Source organism: Fusarium falciforme, chromosome 8 (genome assembly GCF_026873545.1).
Source record: "Fusarium falciforme chromosome 8, complete sequence".
Lineage (NCBI taxonomy): Eukaryota > Fungi > Ascomycota > Sordariomycetes > Hypocreales > Nectriaceae > Fusarium > Fusarium falciforme.
Window position 1 is genome coordinate 2178348 of NC_070551.1, and position 24817 is coordinate 2203164.

The 24817-nt window shown below is 53.1% G+C and overlaps 10 protein-coding genes across 10 annotated transcripts; 6 read left to right on the top strand and 4 right to left on the bottom strand.

Annotated features, from left to right (window-relative positions):
- Nucleotides 1–1164: 1164 nt before the first annotated feature.
- On the top strand, nucleotides 1165–2404 carry NCS54_01049900 (APH domain-containing protein; the record flags this gene model as incomplete). Its single annotated transcript, XM_053155804.1, has 3 exons — nucleotides 1165–1401; nucleotides 1457–1944; nucleotides 2002–2404. The coding sequence occupies exons 1-3, from the start codon at nucleotides 1177–1179 to the stop codon at nucleotides 2402–2404; spliced, it is 1116 nt and encodes a 371-aa protein (XP_053011779.1). The 5' UTR covers nucleotides 1165–1176.
- A 513-nt stretch (nucleotides 2405–2917) lies between these two features.
- Nucleotides 2918–4360, top strand: NCS54_01050000 (Cytoplasmic tRNA 2-thiolation protein 2; the record flags this gene model as incomplete). Its single annotated transcript, XM_053155805.1, has 2 exons — nucleotides 2918–3210; nucleotides 3283–4360. The coding sequence occupies exons 1-2, from the start codon at nucleotides 3125–3127 to the stop codon at nucleotides 4358–4360; spliced, it is 1164 nt and encodes a 387-aa protein (XP_053011780.1). The 5' UTR covers nucleotides 2918–3124.
- Nucleotides 4361–4672: 312 nt separating this feature from the next.
- Nucleotides 4673–5835, bottom strand: NCS54_01050100 (Hypothetical protein; the record flags this gene model as incomplete). Its single annotated transcript, XM_053155806.1, has 4 exons — nucleotides 4673–4908; nucleotides 4964–5565; nucleotides 5640–5714; nucleotides 5819–5835. The coding sequence occupies 4 exons, from the start codon at nucleotides 5833–5835 to the stop codon at nucleotides 4673–4675; spliced, it is 930 nt and encodes a 309-aa protein (XP_053011781.1).
- Nucleotides 5836–7472: 1637 nt separating this feature from the next.
- Nucleotides 7473–8741, top strand: NCS54_01050200 (Hypothetical protein; the record flags this gene model as incomplete). Its single annotated transcript, XM_053155807.1, has 3 exons — nucleotides 7473–7607; nucleotides 7665–7899; nucleotides 7963–8741. 3 exons carry the CDS (start codon nucleotides 7473–7475, stop codon nucleotides 8739–8741), a joined length of 1149 nt encoding a protein of 382 aa, XP_053011782.1.
- A 501-nt stretch (nucleotides 8742–9242) lies between these two features.
- Nucleotides 9243–10591, top strand: NCS54_01050300 (Hypothetical protein; the record flags this gene model as incomplete). The annotated part of the gene is made up of 2 exons (XM_053155808.1): nucleotides 9243–9791; nucleotides 9845–10591. The coding sequence occupies 2 exons, from the start codon at nucleotides 9243–9245 to the stop codon at nucleotides 10589–10591; spliced, it is 1296 nt and encodes a 431-aa protein (XP_053011783.1).
- A 509-nt stretch (nucleotides 10592–11100) lies between these two features.
- Nucleotides 11101–11585, top strand: NCS54_01050400 (SRP9-21 domain-containing protein; the record flags this gene model as incomplete). Its single annotated transcript, XM_053155809.1, has 2 exons — nucleotides 11101–11172; nucleotides 11232–11585. The coding sequence occupies 2 exons, from the start codon at nucleotides 11101–11103 to the stop codon at nucleotides 11583–11585; spliced, it is 426 nt and encodes a 141-aa protein (XP_053011784.1).
- A 639-nt stretch (nucleotides 11586–12224) lies between these two features.
- On the bottom strand, nucleotides 12225–13601 carry NCS54_01050500 (Ribonucleoside-diphosphate reductase small chain; the record flags this gene model as incomplete). The annotated part of the gene is made up of 3 exons (XM_053155810.1): nucleotides 12225–13166; nucleotides 13236–13496; nucleotides 13572–13601. 3 exons carry the CDS (start codon nucleotides 13599–13601, stop codon nucleotides 12225–12227), a joined length of 1233 nt encoding a protein of 410 aa, XP_053011785.1.
- A 1366-nt stretch (nucleotides 13602–14967) lies between these two features.
- NCS54_01050600 (Hypothetical protein) lies at nucleotides 14968–15928 on the bottom strand (the record flags this gene model as incomplete). Its single annotated transcript, XM_053155811.1, has 3 exons — nucleotides 14968–15523; nucleotides 15580–15794; nucleotides 15854–15928. 3 exons carry the CDS (start codon nucleotides 15926–15928, stop codon nucleotides 14968–14970), a joined length of 846 nt encoding a protein of 281 aa, XP_053011786.1.
- Nucleotides 15929–17053: 1125 nt separating this feature from the next.
- On the top strand, nucleotides 17054–19611 carry NCS54_01050700 (Nudix hydrolase domain-containing protein; the record flags this gene model as incomplete). The annotated part of the gene is made up of 2 exons (XM_053155812.1): nucleotides 17054–17084; nucleotides 17138–19611. The coding sequence occupies 2 exons, from the start codon at nucleotides 17054–17056 to the stop codon at nucleotides 19609–19611; spliced, it is 2505 nt and encodes an 834-aa protein (XP_053011787.1).
- Nucleotides 19612–22298: 2687 nt separating this feature from the next.
- Nucleotides 22299–23895, bottom strand: NCS54_01050800 (Hypothetical protein; the record flags this gene model as incomplete). The annotated part of the gene is made up of 7 exons (XM_053155813.1): nucleotides 22299–22533; nucleotides 22608–22861; nucleotides 22911–23378; nucleotides 23476–23528; nucleotides 23617–23689; nucleotides 23758–23767; nucleotides 23882–23895. The coding sequence occupies 7 exons, from the start codon at nucleotides 23893–23895 to the stop codon at nucleotides 22299–22301; spliced, it is 1107 nt and encodes a 368-aa protein (XP_053011788.1).
- Nucleotides 23896–24817: the final 922 nt, after the last annotated feature.

A 24817-nucleotide genomic window follows, 5' to 3' on the forward strand; every position in this document is an offset into this window, starting at 1 on the left:
CTCTGGGGCTCGTCAAGCTCGGACGGGAGCATCGGTACATGAGAACTCTACTTGACTCTAGGCATGAACGTTGAGCCCGTGTTCGTAAGTTCAAAGAATGAGGGGTTGAAGCCAGCAGATCTCTCTCTCTCCAGCTCCAGGCGGCATTACATCAGGTGGCGCAAGGTCGAGACCCTGACCAAGTTGCGCCCGCCGGGGATCAGTCTTACGTACCTACCGCCAGTTGACGTCTTTTGCCTCGTCCTCCACGACCCGTCGGCGATGACATCCAATCCTTCGGGCAGTGCCCGTTGGGGGTTGCTTAGTGAATGACCTCTACCTAATGTTGGGACGAACAGAGGCTGTGCTGTGCAGCTGCTGACCAAGGCAGCGAACAATGGATGTCCGCGCATCCCGAGACCAGGAGATCCGCCCTGGCTCTGTGTAAAGTTTGACCAGGCAAGCAAGCAGTGACACTTTGAGCTCTCTCCATTGATGACTGTTGTGCGTCTGCATGCGCGTGGCCGGCCGAGCGCACAGCCAAAACGGGACGGCCAAGGTCAAGGCCCGGCCCGGCCAGACGGTCGGTCGGTTGCTAATTCTGATACAGGGCGCTTCTCCCAACCCATGGGTTTGTGAGACGATAACTGGCGGCTATTATGAGAGCGAAAAGGGCCCTTGTTCCCTGTCGCCCGCCTGTCGTATCGAACTATTCCGGTGGGGGGATGTTCAGGGCATGGCAACAAGGCGAAACATTGCTGCTACAGGGGCAAACATGAGCGGCTCTTCCATCAATGATATCAACTTACCCTACGGTCGCTTCTTATTTTCCTCGGTTTGGTCCTTGCATTTTGTTTCTTGCCGTTGCTGGTTAGCAAACGCCCTTTGATGACTCTTGTTGAGTCATCGGCGAGTGTTCGACCCAGCAGCCATTGTCGAATCACAGGCTTGGTTGGTTGTAAATATCCGGCGTCACCCGCAGCTACATACTCACCGGTGGCCGTATTGCCAATATCCAGCCTCAGAAAACTGTATATAAGTAGTAGAGTATAAGTCTGTCCATCAAATACATCATTGTATCAGAAGCATCCCTTTAAGTTCCGTTGCAGGATCAGCCAATTCCTTAGTAACCTGTTTCTGGGCCGTGTTTGTGTCACCCCGCAGAGTCTCTCAACCAACTACACCAACACCATAATCATGGCCAACACCGAGAACGAGATTCAAGACAAGGTGAAACAGGTCCTTCAGGGAACACCGTTCGCCGTCTCGTCGCTCACGAAACTCTCGGGTGGTACTGCCAACTTTATGTACCATGCGACCCTCGAGAACACCTCCTCAGAGTACCCCGACGGTGTGGTCATTAAACAGGGTGAAGGCTATGTTGCTACTAACCCTGCTTTTCCTCTGACGACATCACGATGTGTAAGTATACTTGTGTAAATAGTCGCCTCCATTATCGTTCTGATGGCTTCCACAGGCCATCGAGCAAGAGTCTCTCGTCCACCTTGCTGCCCTCCCTCCGGCAACAACACCGTCCTGCACCATATCCACACCCACCGTGTATCACTTCAACAAGGAAACCAACACCCAGGTCCAAGAGTATCTCACCAACGCTGTCAGCCTCAAGGACTATGCTCTCAAGCACTACGCCGCCCCAACTCCTGGGTCGTTCAAGCCTCAGTGCGAGCAGCTCGGCCACGGCCTCGGCGCTTGGCTCCGCGCATTCCACTCCTGGAGTCAGGAGCCTGGGCAAGCTGCGCTTCGAGAAGTCTTTGCGGGGAACAAGGAGATGCAGGTTCTTAAGAACATGATTAACTACCAGCAGCTACTGCAGAAGGTGGACCAGCACGCGACCATTCTTGGTGATTCAAGGGACATTATTCAGGGCATCAGCGATTTGGCTGCTAAGGAACTCGAGGATGAGGCTGCTCTGAACGTCATTCACGGTGACTTCTGGACCGGAAAGTAAGTTGGACGAAGATGCAACGATGTCTGATTAGAAGATGGCTGATCATAGAATAGTGTCTTGCTGCCTGATGTCTCCATTCAAGAGGGCGCTCAGACTCCCATCAGAATTGTCGACTGGGAGCTAGCAGAACTAGGCGTCCGACCCCTCGACCTGGGTCAGATGATGGCCGAACTATGGCAGCTGAAGCTATACAAGGATATGGACGCTGGCGAGTGGTTGATCAGGGCATTTGCTGACGGCTACGGCGCGGTCGATGATGAGTTCGCCTACCGCACAATCATCCACGTCGGCGTTCACCTGATTTGCTTTGGCTCACAGACGCCGGGATGGGGCACCCCTGAGCAGAACATCGAGCTGGTCAAGGTGGGCAAGGAGATTCTGGTCAAGGCATGGAACAAGGAACGAGAGTACTTCAACGACCATGTGCTTGGCAGTTTGTTTGGATCTCAAAACTAGCATGCTGGGCTTATTGTAACATTCAGACTTGACATAGAATCGATTGAAGTACAAAATAGACGCTAGACAGCAGACAGCCCGTGGTGTTCCCAGACTCGTAGGATTGGTATTTCTCTCACATGCGGATGCATATATTTACTTAAAGCTACCTACCTTACAGTTCAAAAGGTTAACACCGCAATGTGAGCCAAGGCGGGTTCTTGACTTGGTTTCCTATGAATGAATGAATGAATGAATACTTCTGCCAAAATAGAGACTGAAGAGACAAGTGAGCCGCCTTTTGCACGTGGAATCGAGTGTGATAAGGTATCAGACAGCTTAATTTTCTGTTTGTTGGTGACTATTGAAGAAACGGTTGTATAAGACGAGGTCTGTTTCTGTTACTGGTGTGGGTTTTGCTGTAATGACATTGATATACGCTTGGCGATGACTGACTCTTAGGATGCATTTTTGTTGTGTGTGTAAGCTCAAGCGGTTGGCGGCGGCGAAAATTTCAACTTTTCACAAACTTCACTCCATCACGCTTTCTTGCTGCCCAACCGACCCATCAAACAATTCCTACCCCTCACTCGAGACAATGAACTAGAATATCAAATCTTTATACTATACGGACTAAGCCTTAAACGCTCTATTTCGAAGATTCAACACCCGGGACCGACGAGGCCGGTCTACCCTGTACAAGCCACCCGAATCCCGTCTCCGTCTCCGACCCCGACCCCGATGCCCAGCTCCGACACCAGCCGGCCTTGCAAGCGGTGCAAGGCCGAGAATGCTCCGTTTAGTCTGCGAAAGGATCCTGCCTGCCGGTAACTACCCCCAGTTTCACAAAGGCCTTTCTCCAAGTTGTTGTTGTGAGGCACCCTCTGACTCACTCACAGCGATTGCTTTGTTCAGTATGTCGTCAACAAGATGATCAAGCGTCTCGGCGCCATGCATAAAGACATCCGTGTCTCAAGGTTACCGGTTCATCGCCGATACTTGGCCGGTCTTTCATTTGGTCCCTCATCAAGTGTTCTTGCCCAGATCCTTGATGAAACGGCCCATCGCCACTCAATAAATAAGGCATCATCACCATTTGAACCCATTATTGTTCACGTCGACACGGATCTGTCACCACAGGGAGGAGAGTCCCCTGCTAGGAAGCTCCTTGATGAGTATCGGCAGCGCTTCCCGCACGCCACCTTCGAGTGTGTACCTCTCACAGATGTCCTTTCTGTCAAGAGCATAGATTGGTCAACCTTACCCCTGGACGCTGGCACGCTAGATGAAGACCCAGCCACCCGTCTCCGGAAGCTCTTCGATGCTCTTCCCACCGTCACATCGCGCGCCGACATCCTCCGTCAGCTTGTCCGTCATCTCCTCCTTCACACAGCCATAGAGCGCTCTTGCTCAGCACTCCTGCTCGGCCACAGCACTACAGCCCTCGCCGCCTTGACACTTTCGGAGGTTGCCAATGGACGAGGCTTTGCAGTTCCACTGCAGGTCGCCGATGGCATGACCGCGGTGTGCAAGTATGAAACGACGCCGGATGGCGCTGTACAGGAGACCAGCCGGCTTGACTTTCCCGTGTACTATCCCCTGCGCGAGATCTTTCGCAACGAGATGTTACAGTACATCGATCTTGTGCCCTCACTCAAGGAAGTTGTGCCGTTAAACGAGGCGGACACCACAGCCAATGTAGTCTCGCACAAGGATATGAGCATCGAGGAGGTGATGGCGCGATACTTTCAAAGTGTCGAGGGAGGATACTCGGGTATCGTCGCCAACGTGGTCCGTACGACAGGGAAGCTGGACCGCTCGCAGGGGAACAATTTCTGTGGAAGTTGCGGCATGTCACTCGATGCTGAAGGGGACTCGCGATGGGCGGGCGAGATAGGGGATGATTCCGGCCACGGGTCCGGTTCTGGAGGCGTGAGCCGGCTGTGCTATGGGTGTAAGCGATCTATTCACGGATAGGAGAAGCCTATATGAAGATGGAGCTTGGAAATGAACAATAAAAAAAGCACCGTTATTTATTCTGGTGTCTCTGTGTCTATATGACTGAAAACCCCCCAAGATGCGCCGCGCCGCCTTTTGATTGCCCGATCCATGGCCTAGGTAAGGTAGGCAATGCCAGATGCTCCCGTCTTCTAACCAAGGTGACCATGTAAAGTAGTACTCGAGAAATATCCACCCTTCCTATCGTAGCAAGAGCCATTATGCTCTGGTATCCAATCGGCCCTCAGACCTCGCCTCGCTCGCCTGACTCGACTCTTCCGCGACAGTGCCTTAAGCTGCCATTTCCATCCTGGGCAGAATGCGATCCTCAACCTTGCGTACCAGCTTGTTCGTCTGCTCCGCCAGACTGAGCGTCAGGATGGTGTGGGGTAGGATTCGGGCGAGATGAGGCAGGAAACCCTTGTACAGGGCAAAGACACCCTCGGAGTGAACTGTCTTGGAGAGACAGTCGATGACGCCCTTGTACAGGTTTCCGTTTTGGTTGTAGAGACGGGACATGACCGTGTCTGTAAGAGTAGAGTGTTAGTGACTGTGGAGAAGTGTTTAACCGGCAGAACTAACCAGGAGGATGCATGACGCAGCAGACGACGAAACCACTCATAGCACTGCAAGCAAGATGCAGACCAGGACCCTCTTCCATACCAAGATGACGAACAAGACGGCGCTTCGCAAAGAAGTAGGTAGGGAGCTGAACGGAGCTACCAAAGGCGGTTCGGATCATAGCAGCTCGCACGCCGCGGTAGAGGCCAGTGATACCCTCGCTGCCGTAGATGGACTTGAAACCATGCCATGCGCCTCGGTAATGATGTTGGGTACCAACTGGTCGGAACTCGGAGTAGCTCTGGAGACGGGTCTTGACGAGGAAGAAAGGGCTGCCGGCAGCGGCGCCGATGACGCCCGACGAGGCACCGCACAGCATGTTGATGCCGAGGTTCTGGGCCTTGCCGTCCTTGAGGAAGAGAGTCGCGAGGCCATGGCGCATGGGCTCATAGAAGCCGAGACGGCAGCCATTGAGGAGAACCTGGTAGATGTAGGCGGCGCCGATGCCGCGGTAGATGCGACGGACACCCTCGTTGCGCACAATGACGCTCACGCCGTGGATCGGGCCGCGGTAGTGGTGAGGCTGGTGGCCCTTGTTCTGGAGCTCGCCCTGCAACTGCATGCTACAAAGGGAAGGTCGCAAGTCAGCTGGAATTGAATTCGACGGGCGACGAGACTCTGGAGGCTGAGAATTTACCGAATCTTGACCGTCTCAAAAGGATGGGTCGCCGTGACGGCGCCGCAAGCGGCGATGCCACCGGCGATAAAAGCGCTGTAGAGGGACGCGGTTAGCACGAGAAAAGGCCACAGTCGCAAATAAGAAACCCTCAAATGCCATAGAAGACATCCAGGCGAGTTTGAGGCAGCCATTCTTACCCAACGGTCGTCGACATGACCCCGAGCTCTCCAGACGCAAGGAGGCGGCCAACAGTCGAGTAGAGGAAGAGGGAAGCGAGCGGAAGAGGAAGGGAAAGTTCCCTAGAGGGGTCGGAGAGCTCGGGAGAGAGAGCCTGTGTCGACGATTGGCCGCAATGAGGAGCTCAAGAGATCCGAGAAGATTAAAAGGAGCAGAGAAGGAAAAGTGAGCAAGCGAGAGGAAGTTTTGGGATGGAAGATGCGCAGAAAAGAAGGGTTCACGCCGTCACCGGCGGCTTCGGACCCTATCGCAGCACGAGAAATTGTCAGCGCAGAGGTACCACCTGCAGCGCAATTACACTAAAAAGGTACATACAGTACACAATGTGGGCTGTACGCGAACCAAGCTTCTCGAAGGGCGATTGAGACTGGGGGGGTAGGTAGGGGATATATCTGACTCGGGATCTACTAAGGCCTTTGTAAGACACGCTCCCGCTGACGAAGATCGGGATTCATCAAGCCGACTAATCTCTAGCGAACCGTTCCGATGCAATGCCTCATCCCGGGCACACACTCTCAATGCCCAAGGCCTGCCTTGGGCTGGGTACTGGCGGTCCTGCAGTACCCGTTGTTCTCAACCGCGATCCAATCTCGGGGGGGCATTTTTTTCTTTCTTTGGTGCTATTCCCGCGCCGGGGTCGGGGGCCGGGAAACGAGGTGCCGACCTCGGCGGCGATTTTCGCGGGGGAGGAAGCGGGCCCGCCGGGGGCCACACACACCTTGCGTCAGTAGGACCACTCCCCTTTGACTGGGGACAAATGACGAGCTCTGATTTGGTGAATCGTTGAGCAAGGAGGAAGAAGAAAAGACTCCACGCTAGGGCCAAGGGGAACAGCAGAACAGCTGTCGTGGGCGATTCAACACATGGCTCGTCTTGCGCTATTGACCATTGGGATAAGCTCGGCTTGTTACGGCTCATGGCGGTTGTGCAAATGTGACGCTCCAGGAACCCGATTTAGTAGATTCGCGTGTAGGATTGCTTCCCTGCCTGTGCTGAACTGCACACGACCATCTCGCAGTCACAGGCAGTATCGCATCCGCTCGAGCGAGACGCATTGCATCAGTCGACAGATCCATGCTCAAAGGCTTGATTTCACAGGGCCTTGTGACATGTTACAGAGCCTTGTGGCAGCGGGATTATAGTGGGATTAATTCCATGCCTAGGCGCTTCTTCAGGGGTCCACAGCCTGACGGGCAAGCCATGGCGGCCTTCAGGTTCCAGGTCCCATTCCGATGGCCGTCGCCTATGGTGCTGCACCCCGCAGCGCTGAGACTGCCTGCACCCCTCCAGCTGCTGCCGTTGGCTCTCGGCGTGGTTAGCTCCATCTGCGGAAAGATCCAATTCCATCCATCAACACCATCATACTCGGGCCAAAGTAACCGCGAACCCGCCCTCCAGACATCACCCCCAGCTCGATACATACGCTTCGCATGCACTAGAACGTTGGCTCATAGCGACTGGGCCGCTGAGCCCTTGGTTCTTTGCTTCAACCCTTGCTCTCTGTGCGATTGGGTCCTCGCATCGTTCACGCGCTCCGTGGGCTTTGTCCCTCGAGCTGTTCACTTCATTGGCATAGCTTAGCACGTCGATCTGCCTGCAGCCTCGTAGCACACCATGGCTTCCACGCCTATGGATATCGACCGGTCGAATACCCCCAACGGCTCCTCTCTCAACATTCATCGCACCATTGGCGCCACCGCCTCCGTCTCCAACCTCTCCGATGTGATATCCAACTTTCGTCCTACCAAGGTACGACCCTTTGTTCGTCTTCCACGGCTGAGTCTAACCTATCTACGCTCCCCATAGCTGTTTCGCCGCGATGATATCAAGGACGGACGCCCTCAACCTCATGTGCTATCGATCGATTTCGACGACGAAGGCGAGCTTATCATGACCTCAGCCAGCGACGAGACGATCCAGATCTACAATGTCAAGGAGGGTCGTCATGACAAGAGCTTGCTCAGCAAAAAGTATGGCGTCAAGCTCGCCAAGTTCACTCATACAGGCTCAAGCATCATCTATGCCAGCACCAAGCAAAATGGTACCTGACCTCACCTCGCCAGGCTGGCTCCGCGGAACATGTCATGCTGATTCTTGCTGTTAGATGCGATCCGATACCTTGCGACGCACGACAACTCGTTTATCCGCTACTTCGAAGGTCACGAAGGCAGCGTAACTTGCCTGTCCGTTCACCCTGGAAGCGACAATTTCATCTCCTGCTCACGAGACAATACGGTGCGCCTATGGGACACGCAGACCAAGAACTGCCAGGGCCAATTATTCCTCCGATCCCCCTACCTCGCCGCATACGACCCTTCTGGTACCGTCTTTGCCGTGGCCTGCCCAAGTAGCGGTACGGTCTTGCTCTATGATGCGCGCAACTACGACAAGGCCCCCTTCGCAACGGTTGATGTCGTGGAGCAGTGCCGGCGGGTGGATTCGCAGTGTCTTGTCAAGGGGTGGACAAAACTCGAGTTTTCTAATGATGGAAAGTCATTGCTTGTTGGAACCCGTGGCAATGGACACTTCTTGCTCGACGCCTTTGAGGGCACGCTCAAGGCATACCTACGCAAGCCAAACGGAGGGACAAGACGGCTCGCGGTTGGCGAAGCAGTATCTGGCGCTTCGACTGATGGAACTACTTTTGAGAGTAGTGGCGACTGCTGCTTTACCCCTGATGGCCGATATATCCTCAGCGGTTCCAAGAAGGATGTGTTGGTCTGGGATAGCATGACGACCCCAGGCGACAACAAGGTCCTCGAGCCGAACTGGACGCTGCCTGATAAGAGAGAGGCATCCGTGCTAGGCTTCAACCCTCGCTTCAACTTTTTCGCTACGGCTGACCAGGAGCTGGTGTTTTGGCTGCCTGATCCCCATGCATGAGGGAGCGGATCAGGATGGCGATAGGATGGGATGTTTGAGAAGTTGGAAAACAAATAATCTCCATGAATGCTTACTCGACGGAAAGGAAAACAATAGATACCCATGAATCATGATCTGGGATGCAATGACTGACATTGAATGTAATGGAAGAGCCTGTATATAGACTTTGCAACAATAAACCTGAATTTGATCTATCGGGCCACTTTGCAACCTGCGTATGAATGAATACAGCATCCATGCTAGGCCCGGCATCCGTAGTATTACCCAATCAGGTCTTGAAAATAGGTCGGGGTTGGTGAGACCTGGAACCTACGCAACCGAGCTTACTCTCTCTATCCCACCACAAATAAGACAACTTGGGCAGCATCCTCGCTCCTTCACACCTCGTTATTTAACCTATTGAAAGATAGAAATACATCAGCATGGAGCCGCAAGTTGCTGAGCAGGCTGGCGATCAGATAGATGGGCGTCCAAACTTGGCCGGTGAGTTGTGCCAGGCGCATGGAGGTTACGATTGCTGACAACCAGGCAGCGATGCCTCCCGAGATTCTGGCTCTGATACTGGACCAGCTGTCAACATCTCGGGACTACTACAAGTCCATGTTTCGCATCGTGAGAACATGTCGTGTCCTGGCTGTCCGGACTCTCCCACGCCTCTACTCGCAAGACGTCACAGACTCGCTCAAGCTTCCTCGCAACCTGGACATGCCCATCGCCCTTCAGTGGGCCTGCTGGTTCGGCGCCCTGGGGACAGCGGAGAGGTCGTTGGATGCTCTAGCCAATGCTTGCCCGGACCTTGCTGCCAAGCTCATGAAACCCTTCAACAACGACAACCTCTACAGCTTGCGCTATCGTATGGCCACGAGGAGGCGCGCGATTACCCCCGCGCATGGCTACATGCACTGGAAGGATACCTCCTCTCTGTTGCATCTTGCTTGCCTCCGTGGAAATACTGCTATCGCCAAGCTGCTGATTAGCAAGGGAATGCATCCGAATACCCTGGACGGGGCCAACCTCACTGCTTTGGCGTACGCGCTCAACCCGGACGTGGTGAGTAATGGAGACGAGTTCCAGAGAGAGGTAAAGAGGCTAATGGAATCAAGGCCCGGCTCCTTATTGAACAAGGAGCCGATGTCAACATCAAACCACATGATGGTGACGAGACAGCGCTATGCCACCTCATCTCCTTGGGTCCAGTGGAGGCCCGTAAATGGGAGAACGAACTCAACCTGCCGCAAGGTCAGGGTGCTGTGAGAGCAGAGCACACAATCCAAGATTTCCCAGGAACCATCAAGTTTCTCATACAAGAAGCGGGCGCAGACATTTACGCAGAAAAGATTGGTACAACCAATCCGCTTCAAAACGCTGTTCTGACTCGTCATGTTGAAGCTGTCAAGCTCCTCCTGGCCGCTGGAGCTTCGCCAAACCCTATAGATACGGGGACGGGTAGGAAGAGACTGTTGCTCGCTGATGCGCTCAGGCCAGGTCACAACCAGGAGGTTGTGAAGCTTATACTCGACGCCGGAGCCGAGGCTGATGTCGACGAGGACCCCTACGAAGGGCGCATCGAGCACCTCCCTATCATGAATCTGACGCTCAGGGGCAGCAACCCTCTGTATGCGAGGGAGGAGGCTCAGGTAGCACATATGGTCTGTGAGCGAGCCAAGAACATCAATGTGGTGGTTGACGGACACCCTGCCCTGTGGCACTATGTGAGGGCGGGTCGGCAGGATATTGGCCAGGTTTTGATTGAGCATGGGGCGGATCCTCAGAAGGCAAACGTTGAGGTTCGAGATACTGTTCTGCCGTTGGTGGCACTGGATACCCCGAGTGCACAAGAAGATAGATGATGGGGAGATACTTGATGGATAATCATTAAGAAGCTCTTGAGGAATTACTATATTTAAATCGAAGAGGCGGCACCCATTATTTAGCCATAAATATCTATTTATCTACACTTTGTACTTCCAGTATGAGATATTGTAAGCTCGGATGCAGAATGTGAAGCTCAACAAACGTTAATGTTACACACAAGGCTGGGGTCTTGTGGTGTTGTGGCGCCTAAACTCTCCCCTCAAGCCCAGCCCCACCATGAATATCCCACTTCCAACCTCATCCATCTTCTTTCCTCCTCTAGACCACATCGCAACGACGTCGACGTCGACCACACAGCCACGAATAATCTGCCATATTTAAAGACAGCGAATTGAGGCCTGTTACTATTAGGCAATTGCTGTCCCGCCTATCAGTCCTCGCGCATCCCGCCCGGACGCCCATTCTCACCGAGTTGCACTTCTCATTGCGCACACGACACCGACCCGACGTCCCCGCGAGACGGCCATAGAGGCTACACGAAACAATGCCTTACTTCAAGACGAGCCAAGAATGGCTCGACCAGTCCATCGCCCTCCTTGAGGCCCGACCCGCCACCGTACATTCTCCCACCGTCCTCATCTCCCACGGCGCATAGCTAACCACCAAGCCCTCCAGACCCGCATCACCACAAAGTACTCGCTCAGCCCAGCACCCTCGCGCCCCGACGACGCAGCAGCGACGGCCAAGCCCCCGCGCGGCAGCCTCGTCCTCAAGACGTACGACCCCGTTAGCGGCGTGGTCCTCAAGTACCGCACCACAAAGGCCGCAGAGGTGTCCCGCCTCGTGCACGCCTCCCTCGGCCGCCTGGGGAGGAGCATGGCCGCCGTCCCCGACGTGCCCGAGGTGGCGATGGCGGATGCTGGTGAGGAGGAGCAGAAGGAGCAGCAGCAGGCCGCGACGTCACAACAACCGCCTGCGGCGCAAAGTGGAGGTGGTGGTGGAAAGAAGAAGAAGAAGGGCAAGAAATGAGGCGTTTAAATGTTGAGCGATATAGTCAAAACTCGAGCTCTTCGCTGGGATATGACAACGGCTGTTCTTGAAAGAGCTGGGATCAGATATCTGATGAGATGATGAACAGATTTCGCGAGAAATCACCATAGAAGCACACATGTCGACCTAAGCAAGTACTGAAATATTAACATGACTTGACTAGCACATCAACTTGAAGGAAATGCTAGATTCCTTTGATCACAACGGTTTGTCGCATTGATATCTGACTCTGCTGAAGTCAGACAGCATCCCACTCCACAACTTCATATTTCATCACGAAGAGCATAAAGGCACGAGGAACTGCAGGCTTATGTATCTAATCAATTCATCTCTAATCGAGTACTACAGTAATATCGTCATCCATAAACACAATTAAACCATCAATGCTGTTTTCATCCACCCAAAGTTCAATTCCCCCAAACGCCTTGTGCCGGTCCGAGCAAATCCAGCTTCAGGACTGGCCTCGATCGTTATTAGCCAAGTATCGCTGCCCCGAGGCTCGTCTCAGTGTAGAGTAACAAAAAAGGAAGTAAGACAGGGTATATGTTCATATGTGCGCGTACCCCTGGGCCCACTAGACCCAGGCCAAAGGAAAGAAAACGACGTGAGACGAGACATTTAGAAGTCCTCGTCGAAGGTGAAGTCACCGCCGTTCTCACCCTTGGGTGTCTCTTCCTCAGTGTTCTTGTTGGCGCTGTGAAGGACACCAGCCTTCTGGTAGTCACCGACACGCTTCTCGAAGAAGTTGGTCTTGCCACCCAGGGAGATGTTCTCCATGAAGTCGAAGGGGTTGGTGGCCTTGTAGACCTTCTCGTTGCCGAGGGCGACCAGGAGACGGTCGGCGACGAACTCGATGTACTGCTTCATGAGGTCGGCGTTCATGCCGAGAAGGGCGCAGGGGAGAGCCTCAGTCAGGAACTCCTGCTCAATGGTGACGGCATCAGTAATGATGTCCTGAATGACTTGCTTGCTGGCACGGCCCTTGAGGTGGGAGTGAAGAAGGCAGGCAAAGTCGGTGTGAAGACCCTCATCACGAGAGATGAGCTCGTTAGAGAAGGTCAGACCGGGCATGAGACCACGCTTCTTGAGCCAGAAGATGGAAGCAAAGGCACCACTGAAGAAGATACCCTCGACGGCAGCGAAGGCAACGAGACGCTGAGCAAAGGACGAGTCCTTGTCCTGGATCCATCGGATAGCCCAGTCGGCCTTCTTGCGGATGCAGGGGATGGTCTCAATGGCGTTGAAGAGGTAGGTTCGCTGAGAAGGCTCCTTGATGTAGGTGTCAATGAGTAGAGAGTATGTCTCGGAGTGGATGTTCTCCATCATGATCTGGAAGCCGTAGAAGCATCGAGCCTCAGGGATCTGGACCTCGCCGCTGAATCGCTCGACCAGGTTCTCGTTGACAATGCCGTCAGAGGCGGCGAAGAAGGCAAGGATGTGAGAGATGAAGAACTGCTCGTCGGAGGTCAGGCGGTTGTTCCAGTCGTGGAGATCCTTGGACAGATCAATCTCCTCGGCGGTCCAGAAAGAGGCCTCGGCCTTCTTGTACATCTGCCAGATCTATTGTGGCGTGTTAGCATTAGAGTCTAGGGTGGGGACCACTTTACGCGTCTCAGACGCGTCACATACCTCATGGTACTTAATGGGGAAGAGAACGAAGCGCTGGGGGTTCTCCTGGAGAAGAGGCTCGTCGGCCTCCTCAGCCTTGATGCCGGGAGCCACAGTGGGCTTCTCCTGCTTCTCCTGGGTAACCTGCTTCTCTTGCCGTTTAACCTCCTCCCACTTGGCCTTCAGGTCGATACCGGCGGTCTGGTTCTCCTTGTTGGAGGTACCAAAGTCGAGCTTCTTGGCGGGAGACTCCATCTTGAAGTTCTCAATGGCAGAGGCAGCCTGTTGGAGAATCGTGTTAGCCATCAATTGCCCTTGTATAACGAGGAGAGGTGAACCGTCGTCGACGTCACTAACCTGCTTGGAAGGGGTGACTTGCGCAGCCATTGTGGTGTTTGTATGTGTCTGATGGAAGAAATGGAACGAAATATAGGCAAGACAAGGCAGAAACACGACTGAGGCTTTGTATGCGTTGTGTACTGTTGAAGGGAGAGGATGTGGACGCGGTGGTTTATGGTCTGGTCGAGATATGGGCTGAGGCAGACGGGATGGGCTTTTGTATAGCGGTGATGCGCTATCACGTGGGTCAGAACGCGTCGCGGTGAGTTCTCTGCGTGGTGGGCCTGTGGGTCAATTAAGGCGCTAGCGGCTAGGGTGTCACTGCGCGTCACTGGGTGAACCAGGGGTTTTCGGTGCCTTTCGGGGCAGCGACCAGCAGCGCCAAGGCGCTAAGACGTCCGCTGAGACCATCTGAATCTCCAGCCACCAGCATGGAAGAGCCAAATGGGACGCGTAAAGACGCGTTTCGACAAGCTTCACGTTCGTCTTTGGCAAGGCCAAGTACTGTACTTTTTGTTTTTCCATCTCCACTGCCTTGTACCTGCGTTCATTGCAAGGGAGGATTATTCAGGCTTGGTCAGGGTTGACTGGCGTCATGGAGGGGCCCGGGTTTATCAATCAGCACATCCTTACATATCTCGCGTCGTTGGGGCAATGCGAAATGGGCTGCAGCTGGGGCATGACGCCCAGCGGGACCGAGCTCACCCGGGCGACTCATGTCTTGAGGCGGTGGAGGTCATGAAGAGGTCGCAGAACATGATTCAATTCTGAGACGGTGTATTAGAGTGCTTGGAAAACCAGATAATCGGTCTCTGGAGCTGGTGGTGTCTAATTGCCAATTTTCCGCGGCTCTGCAGCTCCCCCCAATGGCCAGAGACGCGTTCACAGGGTCACACCGCGTTTGAGTCGGTGACGACCGAATGTGACGATACCAGCTCAAGGTTGGCGCGTCTCCAAGCATCTCCGGTTGCTAGAGCTATGCCGGGCACGGAAACTCCAGGGCTCGAACTAGGTTGTGTTGGGATAAGCCGATCCCTCAGCTCATGGCTCAGGTGAGAGGCTCTGACGCTTTGCTTCTTCGTGTTCCGCTGGTTCCAGTTGCTCGGTCGATCAGAATGCCAAGGAAATTTATCAGATCCTGCTCTCGCATGTAATTCGTCGATACCGACCCACACGCCGGCACCCACTTTAGTCAATTAAACTCGTGTCTTGTCGTGGAGCTTGGTACTGTACATCACTCATTCACACATCATACATTCCACACGCGCCTCGAGGCCGTGGTCCATGCAAACATTATCTTAAACGCCTTGCCCATCGTGAATAATCCTTGAGAATCTGACTCACAGGGACCCGCCAGTTTCGTCAGCCTGTCCCTCTTCCGACTCCATCATGCATAACTCCGAGTATCCGGGGTCTAGCGTCGGTCCCTACGGTGGGACGACCGGCGATGGTTTCGTGACCCGGAATTAACCTCGCCCATCTCGACATCATGCGGCCGAGACTTGCTGCGACCAAAGAATCCGCGGCCTTCGCGAACCCGTGCTGGCTCTGGCTGGCTTGGGTGACGACTGTGACGGCCTTCACGGCCTTCGCGGCTGCGTGGAGGTCTATCCGACATGGATTCATGCCTTGACGGCGGGCTGGAAACGTATTCGGGCGGATCTTGCGTCTGCAGTCGATCGAAATGTTCTGGGTCGCTAGGATCAACGGCTGGCAACGGCTGTCCACTTTTGCGCAAGTTCTCCTTGCCCTGTTCACGGAGGTATGCCTCGAGAAGAGCTGCGTTGCGGGTATTGGCCCGGAATGCGGCATCAGCAAGGTCGCCAATGAAGGGGATAATTCCAATGCCAAAATCGAACAGGATGTTGACCATCATCCTAGCCTTGACAGAGGTTGGAAGTCCACCATCGATTTGCATGCATGTCTTCAGAACGAGAATTGCCATGAGCATGTCCAAGACGTCACCAATGCTATCCGGTTCTGTGTTAGTCTCATCATGCTTCCTGGGTTACGAGGGGCAACTTACGCAGGGATCAAGCCCAGGGCGCTGCCCCAGCCGAAACGGACACCACAGCAACTGAAGAGAGCCAGGTCTAGACGATAAGCTCGACGCTTAACCTTGGTCAAGACCTTGCCATCATGCTCAGAGATGCCCGGGGGGAGAGCCTTCTTGCGTTTCTTGAATTTGCCATTTGGCGTTCCGTTGAGGCGGGTAGCCGGGACTTGTTCAAAGTAAGGGTCCTGCATGGGTTAGCCTTCATGATCGCGGGGGAATGTGAGCGCCAAGGAAGGATTCTTACCTCAGTTCCAAACTTGTTCTGTATGGTTTCCCCCAGAATCTTTTTGGTGACGATCTTGGCGATTGCGGACGTCATGGTTGCTGTCTATAAGGACAAAGATGAACTCTACTTCAAAAGCCAAGCGCAGTCTTTCTTTATAGGTAGTTGATTCGTATCGGATGCTGACCAAGGCCGGACGATGGCTGGCAGGAGCGTTTGCTCTCAAGGCGTTTGTGTCGAATCCAACGTGGCAGGAACAAAAAAAAAAAAACGAGGCACAGTGTTGAAATACAGAAACCAAGAATTCTTTGAGAGAGACACCAGCCTTTTTGATCGATGCTAGTCTACCTGTGCAATCAAGGCTGCGCGGCCTCGTGGATTACCGGTTTTTTAAACAGCACCTATGATGGGATGACTGCGGTGAGGCAGCCCGGAGGCCTTGGGCGATGATGTAATTCCTGGTGCCCCTTCCAGCCATCACGGCACCACCCAAACTTCTGGAACCTGCAAACCACGGCGAACCCTTGCGATCTGGAAGCGTTGACTGGCTCAACACCACAGACTAAACCGTTCTACTGCTGCAATGCCGATCACGCGTGCGCTGGCGTTCTCCGTAAAACTTGGCTTTCTGAAACGACGCGAAGAGCGTTCAATGCAACGGGAGGGAGCTTGCTGTGATCCAGAGCCCAGGCCCTGCACCGCCACTCTCAACAAGCTGTATGCACCTAAATCGTGGCGAGTACTGTCAAAGGTGGCGCAGCATCCAAGCTCTGATCGTTGGGCAGCTCTAGAGCGGGCAGGCGCGGATGGGTCTGGTCCAGTCAGTCTGTGATCTGGCTGGCTCACTGGTCTGATGCGATGCTGTCAAACCTGACAACAACACATCAAATCGCATCCGACATCGACGATTTCGGCTATAGCAATTGTCTCCCGAACCCCGCATATCCCAAGGAACGCTGCGCCCCATCACCCGCTTCCACTTTCTTGAGGTTCCATCTCCTTCGGCTGGCGGCTTGCGACTCCGACGACCGCGCGCGTCTTTTCGTTTGTCGCAGTTACTCTTTGCGTCATCCCGGCTCTCGCGCCTCAACCATGGTCAGCTTGCCTTCACAGCTACGATCCCATCGCCGTCTCGCAAAGTCTTGAAAGGAAGAGAGAAACAAGGAAGAAATCAAGGAAACCGACATCCCACCATAGCATGCGCCGGGGGAGCTCGTTATCATGGCCGAATCACAGATGCAGTTAGAGGATTGTATGTGTTGCTGGCGACGCAACTGCAAACAGGAACTGACACAAAAACCGTAGGGTTGGACGACCTCTGCGTCCGCTTCATCATCAACCTCCCGCAGGAGGACCTCTCCTCCGTCGCGCGGATATGCTTCCAAGTCGAGGAAGCTCAGTGGTTCTACGAGGATTTTATCCGTCCACTCGACCCGACCCTGCCGTCCATGACGCTGCGCACCTTTTGCCTTCGCATCTTCCAGCACTGTCCCCTGTTGGCCAACTTCTCTGTCGAGAATCACACCAAGGCATTTGAAGAGTTCCTCGAATACAAGACCCGAGTTCCGGTTCGGGGTGCTATCTTGTTGAACGAGGCTATGGACTCGACCGTGCTCGTCAAGGGATGGAAGAAGGGCGCCAACTGGAGTTTTCCACGAGGCAAGATCAACAAGGATGAGGATGATCTTGACTGCGCTGTTCGAGAAGTCTACGAAGAGACGGGTCTGGACCTACGAGCCGCTGGGTTGGTGCCTACCGACCATAGACCCAAGTACATCGAGATTGCGATGCGCGAACAGCATATGAGGCTCTACGTCTTTCGCAATGTCCCGATGGACACCAAGTTCGAACCGAAAACCAGGAAGGAGATCAGTAAGATTCAATGGTACAACCTGTCTGAGTTACCTGCTTTCCGCCGGAAGAACAACCAACAGCAGGACACGGCTGCTATTCCCAACGCCAACAAGTTCTACATGGTTGCTCCGTTTTTGGTGCCCTTGAAGAAATGGGTCGTCTCGCAGAAGAAGATTGATGCGAGGAAAGCGGCCAGTGGCTCTCACCCTCACCGAGCTATTGACGAAGCTCATCTTGAGGACGATGCATGGAAGACCGACACCGGTGCCGAAACTGCCGACCAGGCGCCAGCCATAGACACACATCAAGGTGCTGAACAGGAGCTTCATCGGCTGCTGAAGATGCAGCAACCCACTCAGGGCTTGCAGGCACCTACAGCTCCTGCTCAACAGGATAAAGGCAGTGCTCTCCTATCTATTCTTCAGGCTAAGGGCGGACCTGCAGACACCGTGCCGCAGCCAGGGGCTTACCAGCCTCACACTCCTCTGGACATGACGGTTGGTGAGGCACCTCAACCTCGGACGCCCCATCATCATAACCATCACCATATGCCTTCCATCACCACTCAGCAACCGCCTCCCTCATTCCCTTACTCGCCTAGCCAGGTCGCCCGGTGGAATATGCCCCCTCCACAGCAAGCGAGAAACGAACAGCCGTTCAGCCAACAATATCCTATTCCTGAGGGGCAGTACAAGAGCAACCAAGCTCCTTTGGTACATCCCCAACCACTTCCTCCTCAGGTAGAAAGGTCTGTTTTCAACAGGAGTGTATTCCAAGAGGGCAATCAGCCCAACTATCCCGGTGCTCCTGTGCCATTCAACAACCCACAGACAGGACAGTATGGATATTCCAACCAGGCATCACAAGCCCCGATTCCTGTAGAGCCTCCAAGACAACCCCAGTTGAACGGACAGTCAATGGCGCTTCTGAACGCTTTCAAAGGTGCAAACGCTTCAGCTCAGCTCAAAGAGAACATCCAACAACCCCAAATGCTCAACCCCGGCTACCAGGGCCAGAATCCAGCACCTGCTTACAGCAACTTTGGCGGACCGCAGATACCTCCACAAGTCCCCCCGCATACAGCTGGTACCCTAGGTGGCTACAACCGCTCTCAACCAAGTCCCAAGGAACTTCCAGGCTCCAAAGTTGGGCCGCCCGCCGATAACCACCGAAACGCTCTCCTCGGCATGTTTCGCAAGGAGGATCAGGCTCAGCCACAGGCCCAGGTGCCCCAACCTGGCGGTCAGCCTGCTTCTGGAAACTTACTGAACGAATTGTTCCGTTCAGCAGGTGGAGATGCTCGGCAGGCCCAAGTTTCCTCGCGAGCCAGCGCAGACACTAACCCGTCGATTTCTCTGGAAGCGTTGTCTATTCACCCTCGGCCTTCTCAGTCTGGTACCCCTGGGTCTCAAGGAAGGGCGGATTATGGACAGCAACACGGCCCTCTTCCCCAAGGGCCGGCCACCTCTCAGCCCGGCCAGCCTATCCGTATTCTTCAGCGAGGCCAGAATGACCAGTTCCTGCGTGTTGGCGGGCCCTCGACAGCATCTCCACAAACTTCACAGGCGTCGCCCAGTGGCCTTGCTGGTCACCTGCAGCCTGTGCCGGCGGGAGCCAGCCCCGGAGTCTCACCATCATTCCCTGCGCTCAGCCAACGTCGTGAGTCTGGGCCTGACCAGAAACGACAACTTCTATCTCTCTTTGGAAAACAACCATCTCCTGCCAGCTTGGAGGCAGCTAAAGGAAAGGAGGTTATCGTGGGGACGCCGAGGTCTCGGCTTGCTTCTTTGGCTTCTGGTGCCGGCGAGCCGGGGCTTGGAAACCTGCCCCCTTCTCGCCGCGGCAGCCAGACACCAATTTCACCCGCGGAGCGCACCTTTTTGCTAGACTACCTGCAGTCTGTTACCAACAGCGCCAACCGGTGAGACAGACGTTGGGTATTTTGTTTTATCATGCGTTGGAGTATAGTTAGGGTTGGGGGAGCATATTCAACGGGGTCTTGCTGTCTTGGTCGCGAAGGTGGCTAGTTACCTACTATCTAGATACTCACGATGCATTTCTCGCAAATTGAGTATGCTTTAAGGCGCAATTCATTGAATAGTTTTAATCACCGTACTGAACTAGATGTTGCTGAACAAATCCAGACTTAAAGGGTGACAAGTCAAGACTCTGTGCTTGAGTGTTCTTAAAGGATGGTGTCAGTTGGCTATTTAGATATGAGTAGAGGTGTAGCTATACACATTAGCAACGCCCAACGCGTCTTGATTTACTAAGAGTAAGAATCTTGAGAATGGTTGAAACTGCGGAAGTCCCACGAGCATTTGTGCTTGATGCCACGGCCATTAGGGGTAGTAGCGTACGACAAGATGATCTACTACAGGGGAGAGAACATTGACTATGATGAAAACGTTCCAAAACAGCCCAAATTTATAATCTTAGATGTCTTTAAGTTAGCGTTCATCCTCCATTGCGACAGTAGACATCGTCGAGTGACTGGTATCTTTGATGGTTGCGTGTAAATAGGGGCATCACATCAGATGATGATAATTTTGATCCGTTATTGCTATACTTTGAGAGCCTGATAAATACAATTCTTTCAAATGTCAAGACTTGTTTCTACACCGCTTGCAAATATAGCGGATACCAAGGCAGGGAGATGCGGTATTATCATGCCCATGCCGACAAACACTTGAATGCATGATCGAGATGTAAAGCACAAGAAATTATGTAATTCAGTCACAGTAGACCACACTGAAGACTTTATCAATCAAACCGTTTACATCCGTCCCAGATGCTCCTGATTTGTCGATAAGCCCCTCCCCCTGAATCACGCACGCCACGGCACTGCCAGGCCAGCTCCAGAGCGCATGCCCTTATATATCACTTCCAACGGCACGGTTTTCAACAGACAGGCGTCAAAGTGGCCGAGCGGCGACTGTTCAGCAGTTCCTGACGAGGTGCGATTTCCAAGATGGCCGATGCATCGGGGACGGCGGCGTGTGCTGACATAAGGTGGGCATGTCGATGCATCAGGGCTTGGGGTTCGGAGAGCCCTCAATGTTGCCGAGGCGCCTGTCCCCTACGCGCTTCTTTTTTTGCTTCTTTTTGATGACTTTCACTGGATTTTAAACTTATTTTTGGTTGTGTTACGTGTGGTTGAAGTTCATCTTTTGAGGGAGTTGGTGAGGTGTGAGGCCTGTTGATGCACCGTGATGGCGTCTTATTGGAGTTGAGCTTTAGGATGACTTTAGGCCTCGGTCTTAGGCTCCACACTACCTCAGCCTTGCTTGTGCCAGATTTCTTGGGTTCGAATCCTGTTGCTTCTCTTTTATTGATGTGATGTGTGTGTTCCATATCCCCTGACTCCCACCTCAGGAGTGTTTGAGGGGTTCACATCCCCCTTTCCGGCTCTGGCGAGCGTAGACATTTCAAAAGATCTACAAAGACAGTGGAGCTTTTTCAAGGCATGTATGAAAAGCCAACAGGACGTGATCGAGTGAGGCTGTGATTCTAGAATGTTGCTCGCAATGGAGGTGCTGATGATGGTGCTTGGTGGTCGCCCAAGGATTTGGATATAATGGCCATGTGCCCCTGACAGTGACGCGAAAACGAGACGAATAACGTTGCATAAATTTGATTCTTACTCTTATGCCTCTTCATATTATTGTCGCTGGTGCAGAGCGTTTTGCTCGAGCCACTTCTGGTACGTGGTTGATGCCAGGGGCGAAGAAAGGGGGTTGACCAAGATGCGCGAAATGACCCAAAAGGAAGATCATGGCACTGAAAGACTCAAATGAATCTTGGAATCCTTGCTTAAAACACCATAATGAATACCGTGAGCTTAGAACTTAATTGGTTGAGAGACTGGCGTTGAGGGCGCCTCAAGGCATCTCACATCACACCTCCTTCTTTTGCGCATGCGCCCACCCCCTATGTATAATACTCCGTCCCAGGTACCTATATATACTAGAAATCTGCGTCCCTCTGTCACCCAACAACAAAGGCGGCTCCGACTGGCCTAGTGGTCATATCTTCCGAGATATTGATGAGGTTTAGGATCCACATCCTAAGGCGCGTCAGCGCTTGAAGGAATGCGGTGCACCTGACGCTGTCAAGCCAGAGCGTGCGATCCGTGGTGGTGGAGCGCGCCTGTCGTTGTTGGGCCTTTATTTTTTTGCTATTTCTTTTGAAGTCTTTCTGCAGAAGTGAAGTCGACAGGTGAAGCCTTGGCAATATCAATACTGTGTGTGTATGTAGGTGACTTGATGTTGGGAGGATGGTCACTAATCATAAGGTTGAGGTTAGATGCCTACAAGTCGATCAAGAGATCGGACGAACTACGAGAATCGAACTCTAGTGTTCGAATCCCACAAGAACAATGAGTTTTGGAAACCCAAGATTTCCCTTGATGAATGACACCACGCACGAACCCAGGGGCGCAAAAAGGATCAACTACGGAAAGTGGTTTTGGATATCAAAATCTCATTTCTCAAACTCAAACACATCAAAATGCCATTGAAAACCAGGCAAATCGTACAAGGGTATCTCGTAAAAGAGCTTTCCATCTGGGCCTCACAGGAAGCAGGCACATAGACAAACATTAATGGGATCATTAATAGTCCTCGCCATCCGAGTCATCCTCGCTATCATCTTCGTCCTCGTCGTTGTCATCAGTCACATCCAGCACCTGGAATCGGTTGGTGGCCCGAATCGAGGACACGGAGCCGTTCGAAAAGTTGCGCTTCGTCACGATGCCGGGCCTAGAACCCTGGGTCTGCGTTGGCAAGTTTCTTGGGGGCTGAGCGCATTCATCGGCTGCCCATTCAATACGGGAACCTTTGTATTCACTGCAGGAGAGCACCTGTCAGCTCCTCTGCCACCTAAGAAGTAGAAGGCCGTAATTCAGGGCAAATCAACTTACAGTCGGCTCATCATACAGTTTCGTGCAAAGATGGCATTGTGGACCGAGTTGGTGCTGATGTAGCACTCATCTCTGAAAAACTCAACCTTGAGGACGTGGAGATTGTGAATATGTGCAAGATCTGCCCGAATGCTCTCCTCAGTGAGGTTGGGATTTCGGTTGCGGATGACAAAGTTGCGAGTTGCACCTCGGCTGATCTGGTGGCAGACATGAGGTGCAAGAATGAATTGCTGCTCGTTCCATTGCACGGGGACCTATCAAAGTGAGTCGATGCGAATCCTAGAGAGATGGCGAGTCACTCACTGGGGCGCCACGGATGCGCAAGCCATGCTCCCGGGCTCGTTCAAGAAAGGCGGCAGCATCATCCCCATACACAAACGACACGGTGGCAGTGTGCTCCTTCGGGCGAAGGTAAACCTCTAGAAGGGGACCCCCGCGAATAACTGCAGTAACATCACCACGCCTAACGCCGGAAGGGAGGTTGAAGAGCCGGACTGATCTCTGAGCGTTGCGCTCCAACCGTCGATTAGGATCGTACCGGTTGCCACCCTGCGGTGGCTTGGGTTCCTGGCCCCATGGCTCGGTTGGCGATTCAACAGACGGCGACTGACTGATTGGGAAAGGATCGGTATCGGGATGAATCCATTCTCCGTTGGTCTCAGTCTGGTGATGGCCCTGGTAAGGAGGTGCTTGAGGATTGTATGCGTGGTCATTAGAGCTAGGCTGACAGGAATCCCCGTACGAGGCATGCGGATCTGGATCGCTCAGCAGCTGGGGCCGGTTAGCAGGACTACTTATGTAGGAAGGGAAGTTGAAGAGCTGCGCCTATCCACGGAGGCAGAGTGTAATTGGAATAATTAAGACGTACGTCAAGAGAAGCATTACTGATCCCTTGGTTGACGAGCTTCTGGCGAAGGCAAGCTATCAATAGATAAGGTTAGACATGTTCTCTCTGGGGTATTTGATAGCTCTATGAGCATCTGAATATTGTGATTCCTTGGGGCCATACCATATCTCTGAGCGATCTTGACCAGTCTATCGTATTCTGCTTGAGAGATGTAGACTCCCGGGCCCTGAGAGTTCTTGGGTGAAGGTTAACTTGGTGACTGGGAAAGATTCTGTATGAGGTTTGGCTCGAGAAGGAACATACGTTCTGGTCCCTGTAGTAAATAGTTAGTTACTGAGTCCCAGTCATTCTTGCTGCAGGAGCGCCATTCGCATGATTGTATCGATGAAGCACTCGTAGATATGAAGGTGAGGTGCTTGGCACTTACTGCATAGAACTCATGTTGACGCCTGGTCACTACTGATCAAGACGCCTTTTCTCTTGAAAATGGTGATATGGAAAAGTAAAGGAGAGAATTGACGATGGCAGCGCCCGTGTTGATTTTATCTTCCAGGTGCCGCTGGAGGACGAGACGCTATGGCAGTGCCTGACAGCAGCAAACAAACTGGCAGAAATTTGATGCCTTGTATCAGTTCAACCAAACGCCGGGAGCATGAAAATTCCACGTGCCGCTGCCGGCAGCCAGCTGTCCTCTGCCATCCGCCGCCTTGTTGGTCGCTCTTGCATTTTATGACCCCAGTAACTAACAGAACAGATGGATAAAGTCGATGGGGCGGATGAAGCAAACACTTGTTTGTCTTTTTGATTATATCTGCGAGTTTCGAAGATATTAGTGTGGATTATGATAGCAAACAAGTCGATTCATGGGGTAGCTGTACATCATGGTTGGATATGTGTTGAGGAGGCAGATGATGTGCCTGCTGCGACATGATAAGGTACCCTGCATGATTGGTATCATATATGTTGACCCAATGGTATCTGGGATATGCTCAGCACACTCATCTTGGTAATCATAATGGTGAACACAAGTCACGGCTCAGAGATGCTCAATATCAATACATCTGTTGACGCTGTCAGGTGACTGAAATCAGAAAGTGTGGATAGCTTCTTTCACATGCGGGACGAGTCTCGTTTCAATGAAACCCAAACTTCCACATCACCCTTGCGTTTAATCAACGGGAAAGAGCGGCATCTAAGTACTCGTCCTTCATCAATCACCTTTGATATGTCCCGACAAACCTGAGTCAATAGCGTGCCATCGGGTCACACCGAGCAGCGTGTAACCTGTTAGGTTGCGTTTAGAGCATCGGAGGATTAAAACGGTAGACAGAGACTAGCAAATGGCGGGATCTTTTTAGTTCGA